The sequence below is a fragment of the Trichosurus vulpecula genome, chromosome 6 (genome assembly GCF_011100635.1).
Source record: "Trichosurus vulpecula isolate mTriVul1 chromosome 6, mTriVul1.pri, whole genome shotgun sequence".
Classification (NCBI taxonomy): Eukaryota; Metazoa; Chordata; class Mammalia; order Diprotodontia; family Phalangeridae; genus Trichosurus; species Trichosurus vulpecula.
In genome coordinates, this window is record NC_050578.1 from 226,335,253 (window position 1) to 226,350,555 (window position 15,303).

The window sequence follows — 15,303 nt, forward strand, 5'->3', positions numbered from 1 at the left end:
GGTGTCTTTCTGCACCCCACAAGAGCCAATTGGTCTTACTGAATCACCAAGAAATATGTGATCCAAGGCTTTACAAAGGCTTCTTTTTATTTATTGTTAAGTCAACAATGACTGGCATGGTAGTGGAGTGGAGAGAGGGCTACCTTTAGAGTGAGGAATACCTGAGTTTAAGTCCTGATTCTGCCATATATTGACTGAGAATCTGTCAGTCACCCAGGAAATTAAAGCACTTAGCAAAGTGCCTGGCACATAGTAGGTGCTTAATAAATGCTTGTTTCCTTGAAGACTAAATTACAAACAAGTTATAGATTTATATGGGTGGAGGGAATTTTCATATCAGGAGTTCCCCACACCCATGAAATCAGACGTATATGTTTATAATGACTACCCATAACTTTATTCTGCCAGGCTGAGAAAATGCCTAGTATAAATTACATTTTTAATAACCAGACTAATGAAAAACAATCTTGATGGAACGTAATATGACGCTACAAATGTTTCCATTCCTTTCTTCCCCAAAATATGACTTGCCTAAAGCAAAATGTTCCATCTTTGTTCTTTCTTCTAAAACAGATTTTTCTATGCTGCATACAAGTTTCTAGTGAAGATCTATCTGTACTGAATCGAATTATCTATAGAGGATTGTTTCCTAAATCAGGATCCTGCCACACTTCTCGGAAGTGACCCTCAAAGAAGCCAAAAGACACTACCCAGGAAAAAAAAAAAAGATGAGGTGGGAGGGGAAAGGCCCCGGCACAGACAATAACATATTCTAAGGAAGAACTGTTTTCCAATAGAAGAAGAGATTATTAAGTATAAAACCCCAACTGCAAAACTTAGATGTTAACTAGGTCATGAAATTTAGGCAGGATGCCCAGATCCTTTCACCAAAAAAAAAAAGAAGAAAAAATGGTGAGGATTCAAACTGGTTCCATAGCATTCCAAAGCAACTAAGAGGAAGCATGATGTAATGGTTAAAAGGAAAAAGACAGGACCCGCAGCTGCACCAATATAGCCCCTACATCTTCAATGAAGAAGCTACCAGTGAAGGTGGTGTATAGTCCCTTTCCTTCTCAGTGAAGAAACCTGCTCCACCAATTCAAGTTTTCACCTTTTTCTGTGACTGACAATCACACAGAGAGTTGCCCAGAGCACTGGAGGGGTCAAAAAAGCCAGGAAGAGTCAGTAGTGGGATTTGAACCCAGGTCACACTGTCACCCACCAGTGTCATCCACCACACCACCATGCCTCTCAGGAGAAGTCAGCATCCAAACAAAGCAGTGATTTTCACAAATGGCTCCATCACTGGCCGCCACGTGGGAAACCATCAGACAGCCATGGGATGACCAGAGAAACTGAGGTGCAAGAATATGATAGGAAGAATTGTATAAACTGATGCAGCATGAAGTCATCAGAACCAGGAGAACAATATGTCCAGTGACTACAACTGAGTATCATGAAATTCATGAAATATCATGAAACTGTGTATCTTGCCATCATGATGACCCAGCTGGGCCCTGGAGAAAAGCTAAGAAACATATGTTGATGCTCTCACTGGAGAAGCAGGGGAAGATGGGAGTGGGATGTTACAGCCACAGTTAGACGTTAGTGATGTACTGGCTGACTTTAGGTGACACTCTTTTTTTTTTCTATTTATTTTGTGAGTTAAAGCTCACTGGATAAGGGAATCAGGACTGTGATGTTAAAACAGAAGGCATCGATAAAGCTTAAAAAAAAAAGACAGGTCATGACAAATTAAGCTCATTTCATGTCTTGACTGTTACTAGAATGGTTTCTAGGAAATGTTGATAAGAGTTTGCCTAGGGTGCAGCAAAGTATTTAAAAATATCTCATTGTTCTGAGAGGATACAGCCTAGCAACAGCTCAGCTAAGTGAATTCAAAACTGGTTGAATGGCCGGACAAACCTGAAGAGGAGTCATTCATTCATTCATTGTTTGTTGTCAACTTGGAGGGGTACAAGGATCCATCTTTGGCCCTGTGCTGTTCAACATTTTTATCAAGACCTATCTTAGATAAAGTCATAGAATGCTTACAAAACTTGCAGGTGCCATAAAGCTATAAGGGATTGCTAACAGTTTAGATGACAGATGGGATGCGAACTCAGGTCTTCACGACGCCCAAAGAACTTGTCTAAAACATCCAAGACTGACTCTATCCACCACACTGAGCTGCTTCTCAAGATAAAGGTCAATCAAAGAAGCTAAAACAATCTTAGGCTGCCTTAAGAGATCTGTGGCATCCAGGAGCTGAGAGTTGGGGAACTGTCTCTCTGTTCTTTGCCCTGCTCAGACCGCATCTTGAGTATTATTTTGGGTTCTGACATCATAGAGTAAGGAGGACATTAACAAACTGAAGAGCATCTAGAGAAGGGTGATCAGATGATGAAGGGCCTCCAGACCATACCATAAGGAGACTGGCTGAGAGGAATAAAGACCGGGGAAGAAGACACTTGGAGGAGGTGGGAAGGGAAGTATGATGGCTTTCTTCAAGTTTGGAAAACTTGCTAACAATTAGCGCTACCCAAAATGGAATGGGGCATCTCAGAAGGCGGCGGGTCTTCAAGCAAATGTTGGATGACTACTTGTCAGGGTATTCTAGTGGGTGAGTGGACCTTGTACAGTGTGGAAGCAAAATATCAAGGTCTCCAATTGATAGAGAGACTGAAATTAAGCAATAAATTACATAAAACTTAACTAGAAACTTACTAGTCCTCTAATGTTTAAGCTGGTAAAACAAAATAACATGTGTAAATTGTAGCTACATTATAAGGTATCAGAAGACATTACCACTTTGTGTGTGTGTGTGTGTGTGTGTGTGTGTGTGTGTGTGTGTGAGATAAGACAGAATTTAGTTTATTCTCATAAGATTATTAGTTCGAATCTTTATGATTTGTGTTACTTTTCCTTCATTCTGGAAGTCCTTAAAGCCCATTAATAATAAATAAAAATATAAATAATAATACCAAATAATGATAGTTTGATATTAATAACAAAATTTTATATTGTTTGACTAATAATAACATTATTAGTCAAACAATATAAAATGTTGTTATATTATTAATATCAAACTATCGTTATAATATCAAACAGGAAAGGAATATCAAAAAAATATCAAAATATCAAACAGGAAAGGAAAATAAAAATTGTATCTTGTGGTGGTCACTGTTGTTCCTAAGCTGTAACTTGAATGTAAAACTCTATAGCATAAGGTCGTTTCTAGAGAATTTTCATTGAATACATTAAGACCCAGACTTTGAGGACACTTGGCTGATGGAGAGAAATGTATACGTAAGACAACCATCCTCTAAACAGCTGTCTGATGTCTAATAATAAGACTTTTTCTAACAGATTTCATCAGTAACTGCACACGGAGTGACTCTTTGGTTTATTTGCTTCACCCACAGGGATGGGTGGGGCTTGTTGGCTCTCGGTTCCCTTCCAACTCTAGAGACTGGACTCAACAGTAAAAAGACCTTGGTCTCAACTCCAGTGCTCATTAGCAACACCACCCAGGTTAAGTCTTCTTGCTTCCCAGCCTCTCTTACTCTCCTTATGTGTAAAATGGGGGGTAAATAGTAGTTGCCCTTCCTACCTCGTACAGTTACTGCAAGCAAAGCTCTCTCTAGATTTCGGTGCCACTGGCAGCCCCTCCCCGCCAGCCTATCCCTTGTGGTTCTCACCTCCCTCTGGTCGTTATCCAGGCGGAGGTGTTCGGTGTGCTGCTTCTGTCTGTCCTTCCGCCTCCATTGGGCAGGCGCATTCCTCTTGGTCCACCTGTCAGAAACAAGGAGAGCGGGCAGTAAGAAGCCCACAGGCTGGATTGAAGGACTAGGGGGCTGGGTAGGGAGGGGAGAGTAGGACCACACACCATCTGCAAAGGGTATCACTGCTCTGGGAGAAGAGTGGCCAGGGACCAAGGACTGAACTAGGGGGTGGCCTCCTGGGAGAGGCAGATGCCACCTCCGTTGTTAACTGTTCTGGACAGAGGGTCTAGATCATCTGGACCCTACAAAGACTTTCTCCAAGCCCTTTTCCATTTCCAACCTTTGAGATAAATGGCACAACTCACTGCCAAAAGCATCATGGGAAGAATGCAACAATTCTGCCGAGGAGTCTATGCTTCATTTCATGTGGTCTTATAGCTCATCAGGGATCTGAAGTCCTTGACTAAACTAAAGCATTAGAACAGGGATGGTGAACACTCTAGAGGGATCAGTATCTTCACCTTTTGGGGGTCACAGGCAGCTTTGGCAAGCTGGTTAAAGCTCATGGATCCCTTCTTGGAATGATATTTTTACATGCACATAATAAAATATGTAGGATTACATGGGAAACCAATTCTATAAAAGTAAAGTTATCAAAAAATTCACTGACCCTGCTCTAGCACTAACTTTTCCTTTGCCCTGTCAGGTGAATGAACAGGGCCTTCCTTATCTTTAGTTTACCTAACTTAGAAACTTTCAGGGAATTCAAAGTCATGGCGCCATATGACCAATCCCCCAACCACCTACCCCAACCCTCCCCAGCACATACAACCTTGATTTCCAGAGCTCTTGGCATGGATAGCCTCCAGGATTACTCACTTGTTGCTGGCTGGCCCAGTTGAAAGCACATCAGCCTGCAGTTTGGGGAAGAATCCTGGCTCATACTTCCCCTGCCCAATTTTCATGTCCAGTAAGTGAGGGTGAATAGCAGTGTGGTCAATTTTTGCCAGTCTCAGCTCAATCGCTTTCTCTGCAGGGGATGCAGGGAAGAACAAAAACCAAATGGGCAAGGCCCTTCTGAACATCTGGCCTATTTCAAAAGCTACAGGACAGCAACTTTAGACCTATGTGAAACTAAACATACTAACTCACTTCACCACAGGCAAGGGACTCCCAGAAAGAAAAACCATACCAGAGTCTAACATTCCCTTACAACTAGAACTAAACTACCTCTTCCTACTATTAGATGGAGACGTGGATCAGGTGTAGAGGTGTATGGACACTGTGGGTGGGTGTGTATGTATGGGGGCACTGTTTATATGTATGGAGGAATATATGTAAGAGGCATATCTGGAGGGTATGTATATAGAGGTTAACTGTATATGAGCTGTGTATGCATGGTCACATGTGCATAATGTGGGTGATTATGTGGGTGGAAGTGGGTGTATATATATAGGAGGGAGGGTGCACCCTATCATTTTATAGATTAGGCCATTGAAGCCCACAGAGGTTAAGGATTTGCCCAGGGTCACACAACTATCAAGTGTCTGCAGAGAGCAGGGCGGGCTCTTCTCCAGCCAGCAAAGGCAATTACATATGTGCGGTAGAGTGCGGCCCAGCTGCTCCCACCGGCCAAGCCTCTCCAAAGATCTCGAATATCTAAGGTAGGCATCAAGTGCCATCCCACTGTTCATCCCCAGCAGCCCAAATACGGTTCCAGACACTTTCATATCCTAAATACCATAACCAGACCTGTCTCCATAGCCCGTAGCTACTTCTTTCAAATGGTCTAGACGATGATTTGGTTTGTCCACCTTTTAGCCCAAGTTAAAGGAGGTGGGTTCAAAGCCTGACTCTGTCACTTATTATGTGACTTGGAACAAGTCACAGCCTCTCTGGGCCTTGGTTTCTGCCAGACTAGATGACCTCAAAAGCCCTTCTGGATTTGCAACCCATAACCCTAGATGCTCACAAGCATGGGGATATTAGCCAGTGCTTTTGTTTTTGTTTTTTTTGTTTGTTTGTTTTTTGGGGGGCAGGGCAGTTGGGGTTAAGTGACTTGCCCAAGGTCACACAGCTAGTACATGTGTCAAGTGTCTGAGGCCGGATTTGAACTCAGGTCCTCCTGACTCCAGGGCCGGTGCTCTACTGACTGTGCCACCTAGCTGCCCCTAGCCAGTGTTTTTGATCACTGAACACGGTCTAACAGAAACACCAAGGATGCCTACATGGGACATGAAAAACCCCCAGAGCTGTCAATGAACCAGCCTCGGCAAGGCACTGGGAATCTGAATCCTGACATCTTTCCAAGGCATTATGGTGTCTTGTGTTAAAGACAGTAAGCTCACCAAGGTTCAATGGCCTCAGGACTTTGTTGAGAATTGTCATGTCAATGAAAGGCCTGGAAGCTGAAGGTTGAGGAGAGAGTACTAGAAAAATGCACAAAAGGGGACGTGCCAAGTAGCCCAGGTGCCCTCTCAGGAAGCAGATACTAATTTCAACTAAGGTACCGGGAGACTGTGGCAGCCTCGCTGTCCCCGGGCTGCCAGGCACAGCCTCGCTGACCTGTTACAAGTCAGAGAGATGCAGAAGAGACGGGCTGAGCCAGACGGAGCACCATCTCCTGGGGGAACCTCTCACCTGCTTCATCCACAGTGGTGCACTTCTGGTACATGGATGTTCGCAGGGTTGGTGTTCTCACGTTCAATAACCTTATTTTGTCCACTCGAGCATCAAACACCCTCAGGATAGGGTCTTTGTCATCATCATCATGACACATGATCTTATTGTCAACAAATGACGCAAACATCTGGGTCTCCAGGAATCTTGAGAGGAAAGGCAGGTAGGGCTCAGGCTGGTCTGATAAAAAAGAGGCCTTTGGGACCCACAGAAAAGAGAAACAAGACAGGGAAGAGAGAGACAGAGACAGCACCTTAGCCATGAGCAACAATAGCAAAATATACCATGCCATTTTACCCAAGAGGACTGGTGATCCAAGATTTCACTGGGCTTCCCACCCATCAGAGAACAGATTTGCTCCTTTTGGTGTCTGTATCCAACAAAAACACATTATACATCGCATGTCCCTGACCTTTAAACCAATTGAAAGTTCCTATCTACTTACACATCTGTAACCAGATAAAGAGACTATGACAGAGTTTTTAGGCACCTTGGTCCTAGCCCGCCAGACGATCCAGGGAAATCAGATCTCCTAACTGAAGTCTATACCAGGAGTGGGGAACCTGTGACCTGGAGGCTACATGTGGCCCTCTAGGTCCTCAAGTGTGGCCCTTTGACCGAATCCAAACTTCATAGAACAAATCCCCTTAATAAAAAGATTTGTTCTATAAAACTTGGACTCAGTAAAAGGGCTGCACCCAAGGACCTAGAGGGCCACATATGGCCTGAAGGTCACAGGTTCCTCACCCCTGGTCTATATTAGTTTCTCAACAGGAAAGACAGAGAAGGCCACACAGCTACCATGTCAGTTCAGACCCTCATGACCTCTCACCTAGACTACTGTGACAGGCTCCTGGATGATGCCCCTGTCTTGTTTTTTCTGCTCCAGTCCACCCTACACACTGTTGCCAGAAGATCTGACTATGTGACTCCCCCACTCAACCACCCCCAGTGGCTTCCTAATATCTCCAGAATTAAATATAAACTCTTCGGTTAAGCTCATCCACCTCCATCTCTATGCTTTTTCATTGGTCATCCCTTGTGGACGGAATATACTCCTCCCCCACTCCCCCTGCCTCGCCTCTGCCTCACAGAGTCCTGCTTCCTTTAAGAGGCAAGTGAGGGAGATGCCATCTTCTGCACAAAGCCTTTTGTTATTCCCGCAGTTGGTAGTGCCCTCCTTCCCAATCACCTTGTATCTAACTACTCTGTATATTTATATGTGCATGTATGTGTGTATATATACACATATGTGTATTTACTTTATGTCTATGCTATATCTAGAGAGAGAGAGATGACATGTATGTGTTATCTCCTTTGTTAGGATATGTGCTCATTGTGAGTAGAGATTGGTTCATTCTCTGGCCTTGTATCCCCAGAACCTAGCAAAGTGCCTGGCACATCATAAGTGTTTATAAATGCTTGATTACTCCCCTTCACATCAGCTGTCCTGCCTAGCTTCAACACCATGGAACAAGAGGCTCCCATGTGAGGCGCTCCTGCATCCTGCTCTGGCTCTCCTGGCTTTGCTTGTGTTGTCTCCCCCTTTAGACTGTAAGCTTACTGAGGGCTGGCACTATCTTTGTTTTTATTCATTGCAGCTCAGCAGCTCTAAGCACAGTGCGTGCCATGTTATAAGCTAGGCACTTAATAAATGTTTGTTGAATTGGATTGGATAGATTGATAGGTTAGAATTGCCCATGCCAACTAATGTTTCAACAGACAAGACTTTAAGGTTTAACCAATATATCAGTAAGGCCATGAATGCTGGCTTCCAGAGCACAGATGCCTTAAAAGAACTACTAAGACTAACGGTATACCTTAGAGTTCCCTCGAGTCAGAGGCAGCTGCCTCCTTTACCAGGCTCCACTGAACTGCCATTCTCAAAGAGACTGTCATGACACCTCTGGAGCACCATCCTCGACGAGGCCACCACGACACCTGTGTCCGCTGTTCACACTCACCTTATCAAAGTTCTGCATCTGCTCCCTATTGGTGAACCAAGACTCCTTATCCTGGCTGGGCTGGATGACAAACACTTCATAGTCAGCAAACATCTGGGTAAAGCGGTTGGCAAAGACTTCTCGGATCTGGATGTTCAGCTGGTAAACCCTGAGCTCCTCTTCTTCACACTGAACTTTGAGATCTTTATTGCTGCTGCTCTCTTCACGCATGTCCAGCTGCGGAAAAGAAACAACAGCAAGAAAAAGAGGTTTTTTTCCTCCCCTTCCCAAAATGAGAAGAAACTCTCTTCCTGACTCCTGAGAGGAATCAGAAGGTCAGGAGCTGCACTGAGCACCCCCAACATAAGCCAGGAAACCAGGACTTGTTAGCGGAAGAAGAAAACAGAGCAGGGATGGATGTGGTGATAAATTCTGAGCCTTTAGCAACAATGAGTCTGTTCAGTCCAGTTAATCTCACTCTAATGGCTCACTCGCTCCCAATGGTGAGAGGAACTCAAAGTTGCTGGAAGGCAGGCAGTAACAGTTAAATCAATCTCCACTCAAGCTCTATGTGATAAAAAAGAAAGAGCCCAGGACTTCAGAGTTGGGGGGCCTGGTTTCAAATCCCTGCTGATTACTTTCAGTATATTCTTGGGCAAGTGGGCAGTTTCCTTACCTATTAAAAATGCAGGGGAGGGGAGAGACCCAGACAGCATCTGGGGTGTCCTTCCAGCTCCAGCCCTAAGATCCTATAATCCTGAACTGATTAAGAGAATAATCAGGACAATGACTACAAAAATGTACAGAAAAATAACCCTAAAAGACAACAGAACTCGGATCAATGGATACAATGAATTAGCCAGTCTTGACTCCAGAGACCTATTGATGAGGAACAGCTCCCTACTATAGGGAGGGAGGGGCTCAGCCACAAGAACAGACTGAGACTTACACTGTCAGACATGATTAATGTACTGGTTTGGTTTGCTAACTGTACTTCCTTGTCATGAGAAGATTCTAATGGGAGAGGAGGGATGTGTATTGGAAAATGATGGGATTAAAATTATTTTTAAAAAAACACATTTAACATAGCAGCTCCTGCTATGGTGGCCAAGAACTGGAAATCGAGGGGATGCCTATCAACTGGGGAATGGCTGAACAAGTTGTGGTATATGAATGCAATGGAATACTACTGTGCTATAAGAAACGATGAGCAGGTGGATTTCTGAGAAACCTGCAAAGACTTATACGAACTGATGCTGAGTGAAGTGAGCAGAACCAGCAGAACACTGTACACAGTAACAGCCGCAGTGTTCAAGGACTGATTTAGATACACTTAGCCCTTTTCAGCAATGCAAGGACCTAAAACAATGGAAAGAAAATGCCAGCCACATCCAGAGAAAGAACCATGAAGTCAGAATGCAGAGCGAAGCAGACTATTTTCTTTTTTGTTTTGTTTTGTTTTTTCTTTCTCATGGTTTTTCCCATTCATTATAATTCTTCTATGCAAACATGACTAATGTGAAAATGTATTTAATAGGAATGTATGTCTAGAGCCCTTATCAGATTGCAAGCCATTTTGGGGAAGGGGAGAAAATTTAAAACTTATGGAAGTGAATGTTGAAAACTAAAAATAAATATATTATTAAATTAGGGAGAAAAAAAAAGAAAAGATGACACATTAAAAAAAAAAAAGGAAAAGCCTGATGTGAGCAGGGTCAGAGGCCAAATTCAAACCCCGGAAGCAATGACATAATCTGTGTCCAGCTGGAAGCGGCCTTAGAGCACATCTTGTCAAACACCTCATTTTAAAGGTGGAAAAGCTGAGGCTCCAAAGGGAGAGGACTTACCCAATTTGACTCCTGCCTGTAACCATTAAAAACAAAAATAAGACAACTTCCCAATGGCACTTTAATTCCAAAAATACCTTTTGTAAAGTAGAAAAATAAAAAACTCACAAGGTATCAATAAACATTTCCACAGCACAAAAAAAAATTAAGATCAACAGATAAGAATTGATTTTTGTCTCAGGCAGGAGCCAAAATCCATCCCCTTCACCTCAATCCAAACGGAGAAGGAGGCCCAAGCCCAGCCCCCAAGGACAGACACAAAAACTCACAGATGATTTTCCAGGAGCAAACACTGCTGCCCAGAGCACCTGACAGTCCCCAAGCATCCCTGTGTCTGCTTAAAATCACCAACAGTGCTTCAGCCATTCTGGCTGCCAGTCACCTTTGAAAAAATGTTTTAAATGATCCCCTTTTATTTTTAATTTATCACTATCACTTCCTAATGACTCCTCCCCTCTGCTCCACCCCTAAACTCTTCCTTGTATAAGTCCAGTCAAGCAAAAATCAAGGGACTGGTTATGACTGAAAATGTATGCCTCCTTCCATACCTCTAGTCCACCACCATCCCCACCAGGAGGAGAGGCTGCCAGCTGCCTTCAACTGGTTCTTGTCAAGCATCTAATGTGGGGAGAGCCACTGAGGAAAGCCTGAACAAATGATGGGTGTATAGCTATCACAGAACACTATTGTACTGTTAGAAATGATGGGAAGGACCATTTCAGAGAAACCCTGGAAGATTTGTAGGAACTGTTGCAGGGGAAGGAAGCAGAACCAGGAGGACAATTTATACATTCAACAATAACTCTCAGAGACTTGAAAAGTCTGGTCAATGAAATGACCAGCCATATGTGCAGAGCCCCAATGATGAAGCATGTTACCCACCTCCTGGCAGAAAAGGGATGGACTTAAGGCACAAAATGAGATGTCTGTTTTTTTGGACAAAGGCAATGCAAGATCTTGTCTTGCTTGAAAATGCATATTTATTACAAAGGTTTGTTTTCTTCCAATGTGAGAAAGAAAGAGGGAGACAAGAGATTGTGAATAATTGAAAAGATTGTAAGAGGAAGAAAAAGCAGGGCTAGGCACACCCTTCACCCACACCAAGGCAACAACAAAGGAACAAGCCAGGCTTTTGTCACTGCGCCCCCACCCCAGCTCTCTCCCTGGGCCACAACACTGGCATCAGGCTCACCTTCTCCAAGCTCACCCCAGTTCTTTGGACCAGGGCTTGCAGCCTGGCAATGGTCTCATTCTCCTTGAGGAGCTCATAGGTGTGCAGAGCGGAGCTAGCAATGTTCCCATTCCGTTTGTCTGAGGCTATGTCACAGGCCCTGAGGCTCTTCAGTTTGGAGGCACTCTCACTGCAGTGCAGGTTCCCTTCCGGGGGAATTCCAAAGGCCATGAGAATCTCAGAGATCTCCTGAACAAACTCTAGCTTGTTGGGAAACTGAGGCAGGTCCTCAGGCAGCTCAATGAAATGGTTGTCGATATCCACAAAGCAGAGATTGGCCTGTAAATAGGAAGGGGGAGGCAAAGGAAAGAGAGAGGGAGAAGAAGAGGAGAGAAAGAGAAGTCATCATCAGCTGCAGCATTCACAGGGAAGAGGGAGGGCTCGAAGAAACGAACCAAAATAACTATGTGAATATATACATCTATGGTTCTGTGGGGTTCCCTTGCTACAGCTCTTTGAAGTGGCTCGTGTAAATGGCGGGCTCCCCGCTTCAGAGCTAAGGAGATGAGGCTCAGGCTGGCGAGCGGACTGGCCCCCGGGCACACAGCAACGGTACATGAAGTGGTTTGCAAATCTGAAAGTGCTTTAGAGACATAAGCTGTCATTGTTATTATCATTACTATTACTGCTGGCAGAGCCAAAATTTGGACCCAGGCCTCCTGCCTCCATGCCTAGCTGGGCACTCCGAGAATGAGAGCTCCTTGGGGTCAAAGGTGATTTCCTATTTGTCTTTGCAGCCACCGTGCCTGGCACTTAGCAAACACCCAATACGGGCACACGTTTGGAGCCAGAAGGGACCTCGGAGGCCATTTTGTCCACCCCTCTCATTTTATAGTCAAGTGAGCTGAGGCAGCGCACAGGAGCCCTGCCCACAGTCACGTGGATGATGTCTGAAGCAGGTCTGGGCCCAAGTCTCCCTGGTTCCAAGGCCAGCGCCTTTATAGCCACTATTGATGGACTAAGGAGCAAGGGCTCACCCTTCAGTAACAAGGGCAGGGAGACCCAGTTTAAGGAAGGACATGCTCAGATTCTACTACCAAGGTCTTGGGGTTGCTGTGGGGACAGATAGGTTAGGGGGGCCAGGAAGTGGCCGGCTGAGTAGCTTGGCTCTGGGGCAGGTACGAGGCCAAGTGTTTAGTGATGAAAACCACTCCACCTGCAGCCCAAGGGCCACCAATCACTCTCAATTCTCAGAGGGCCCAGCAGCCAGGGCTTATGGCCACAGATGCACTTGGGATAATTCCATCTGGCCTGTTTTTTTCCCAACTCGGCCAAGGTCAAGCACCACAGAAATGCGGGGGGCCATCTCAGGCACTGGGGAAGGTGGTGGTCAGATTGGCTGCAGGCCCAAAACAACTCAGTGTCTGAGCAACAAACTCTTGCCTTCTAATGCATAACAAACTTGTGGCAAAATAAAACCAACTGTTGGTTTAAATTCTCCCTTATTCCTGCAGGGCCAATAAGAGCCAAGACAGTGGAGAAGACTCACACGCCCAAGGACACTTAGAAAGGCAGGACACTCTCATTATGCAGGGCATCTACTGGCCCAGACTCCACATGCAAAACAACCCTCAGATCACATCTCCAAGAAAGAGTCTCTGTACAAGCTAGCACTGAGAAGGGACTTTTAAACATAAAAGATTCAGTTTGCGGACTAAAGAAGAGGGGACTTTCAACTTCCCATACAGAAATTCACTGGGCAGAGCTAAGCCACATGTGAACTTTGTGGGTTTGGGAAAGGCCCTAAGAGAACTCCCGGAGCTAATATAATCAGCTAGATCTGTCTACTGTTCAACACCAGGAGCGAATGGCAGAGGGGACGAGTGGGGTCCAGCCTCCCCTTTAGGATTCGGTAGTTTCTAAATGGTTTGGTGGGCTGTTTCCTTATGTTCTTTAGGACTAAGACCAAACTGAGATTTAAGTCGCAGCCTCCTAATCTATAAAATAAGGGAGTTAGCTTCACTAGAGAGCTCTTAATCTGGAGTCCATGGATAGATTTCGGGGAGGGTGGGGAGAGGTCAGGAAGCTGTGAACTTGAATAGGGAAAAAAGTTACATCTTTATTTTCACTAACCTCCAAATGAAATTTAGCAGTTCCTTCAATTATGAATTTTTTTAAAGTTACTCTGAGAAGGGGTCCATAAGTTTCACCTGACTGCCAATGGCGTAAGGATGGGGGGGTGGCGTCGATAACACAAAAAAGGTGACGAACCCTTGAACTAGAGCTTTTTTAAGGTCCCTCTCAGCTCTGGCATTATGTTCTAGGCTCCCTCTCAGCTTTGGCATTCTATATTCTAGGGCACCTCTCAGCTCTGGCATCCTGTGTTCTAGAGCACCTCTCAGTTCTGATTGTCTATGTTCTAGGCTCCGTCTCGGTTCTGGCATTCTGTGTTCTAGACTCCAGCTCTGGCATCCTGTGTTCTAGGACATCTCTCTGCTCTAGCATTCTATATTCCAGGGCACTCTTCAGCTCTGGCATTCTATGTTCTAGGGCACCTCTCAGCTGTGGAATTCTATGTTCTAGGTCCTTTTCAGTTCTGGAATTCTATGGGTCTATGCTTCAAAAGTCTGAATGGCCATTTCTAATGGTAGGGGGAGATCATCTTTAGCTCACATCATGAATCAAGCAGGACAGTTTTCAACTATCTAATTTTTAATCTTCTAGTTGGGAATGTTTTGTTGAAGGGAAACAACCAAAAAGAAAAAAAAATAACTGAAAAGTTATAGGCTGAAATAGGCTAAAAATTTATGACTCCAAATTACAGCAGCAAAGTGTGGAGCAAGCAAACCCCTGCAGGTTAGAAAGCCACACAGGGGTTCTCCAGGCACCTCCCCCTTAAAAGGAAGAGACCCTAAATGTCTGCCCCGCTTGGCCACTGTTCTCCTGAGTCTCTGGGCAACTCTCCGGCCCGTGGGACGCAGAGAGAAGCAGCGTCCCCATATGGCTCCGCTGATCGACTGTTCACACCATTTTTTCCTCAGCATCTAAGGCCTCCTCATTTCTTTGGCTTGATAGTGAATAGTTAAGTGTTTTTGAAGCCCTCAGTGTGCTTTTTATCCCAAACTGGTTGCCCCCTAAATTAACCCTACCTGAACTTTGAGTCCCATCCCTAATTCCCCTCCTCCCCCTTGTAACAGCCAGCTTTTCTCTGCCTTTATTTCACCTCAGGCCTCCTCTCCTCTTCTTCAGGAGTCCCCCTTCTCGTTCTAGGGCCACCCCCGCCCGCCCCCAGACTTCCTCCCCACAGAAACCTCACCATGAGGTAAATGATGAAAAATCAATAAAAGCCTCCTCTGAGGAAACACTGGCTGGAACACATGACCCTGAGAGCAGGACGGCACAGGTTTTATTCTTAGGAGCTTTACCTTTACCAAGCTTTATGCTTTACTTTGACCTTTACCAAGCATTTACGCAGGTCCTACTGTGTATGTCAGGCACTGTGCTGAGAGCTTTTTGCAGATATTACATTGCTTGGTCCTACCTTGCAAGGCAGACACTACTATTTCCCCCTTTCTAGAGTTGAGAAAACTGAGGCCAACAGAGGTTAAGTGACGTGCTCAGGGTCACATAGCTAGTACGCAGCTGAGGCCACATTTGAACTCAGCTCTTCCCGCCTCCTGGCCTAGCACTCTATCCACTGCACCATCTAGCTGGATTAAGAGTCACTGAGTGCAATCCCCTCGTTTGCTAGATGGAGAAACTGAGGTGTGTGAGGGAAGTGCTCAAAGGTTCACAGAGCATTTTGCTGACAACCCCATGAGTTCCAGAGTACAAGTGTCACCCTCACTTTAAGGATGAGAAAACTGAGGCACAGAGCAACAAAGTCCCTCACCCCAGGTCCTCACAGCTAGAGTCCGTCAGAGTCAGGCCTTGGCCTC

General features: G+C 45.0%; 1 protein-coding gene across 1 annotated transcript in view; it reads right to left on the bottom strand.

The window, feature by feature from the left end:
* Nucleotides 1-15,303, bottom strand: part of DENND5A (DENN domain containing 5A) — an 88,583-nt gene that overhangs the window by 22,130 nt on the left and 51,150 nt on the right. The window contains exons 6-10 of the mRNA XM_036763571.1: nucleotides 11,387-11,704; nucleotides 8,369-8,584; nucleotides 6,366-6,600; nucleotides 4,605-4,755; nucleotides 3,702-3,795 (exon numbers count right to left, since the gene is read on the bottom strand). Coding sequence (XP_036619466.1) covers nucleotides 3,702-3,795; nucleotides 4,605-4,755; nucleotides 6,366-6,600; nucleotides 8,369-8,584; nucleotides 11,387-11,704 — 1,014 coding nt within the window. The remainder of the gene's footprint in view (nucleotides 1-3,701; nucleotides 3,796-4,604; nucleotides 4,756-6,365; nucleotides 6,601-8,368; nucleotides 8,585-11,386; nucleotides 11,705-15,303) is intronic.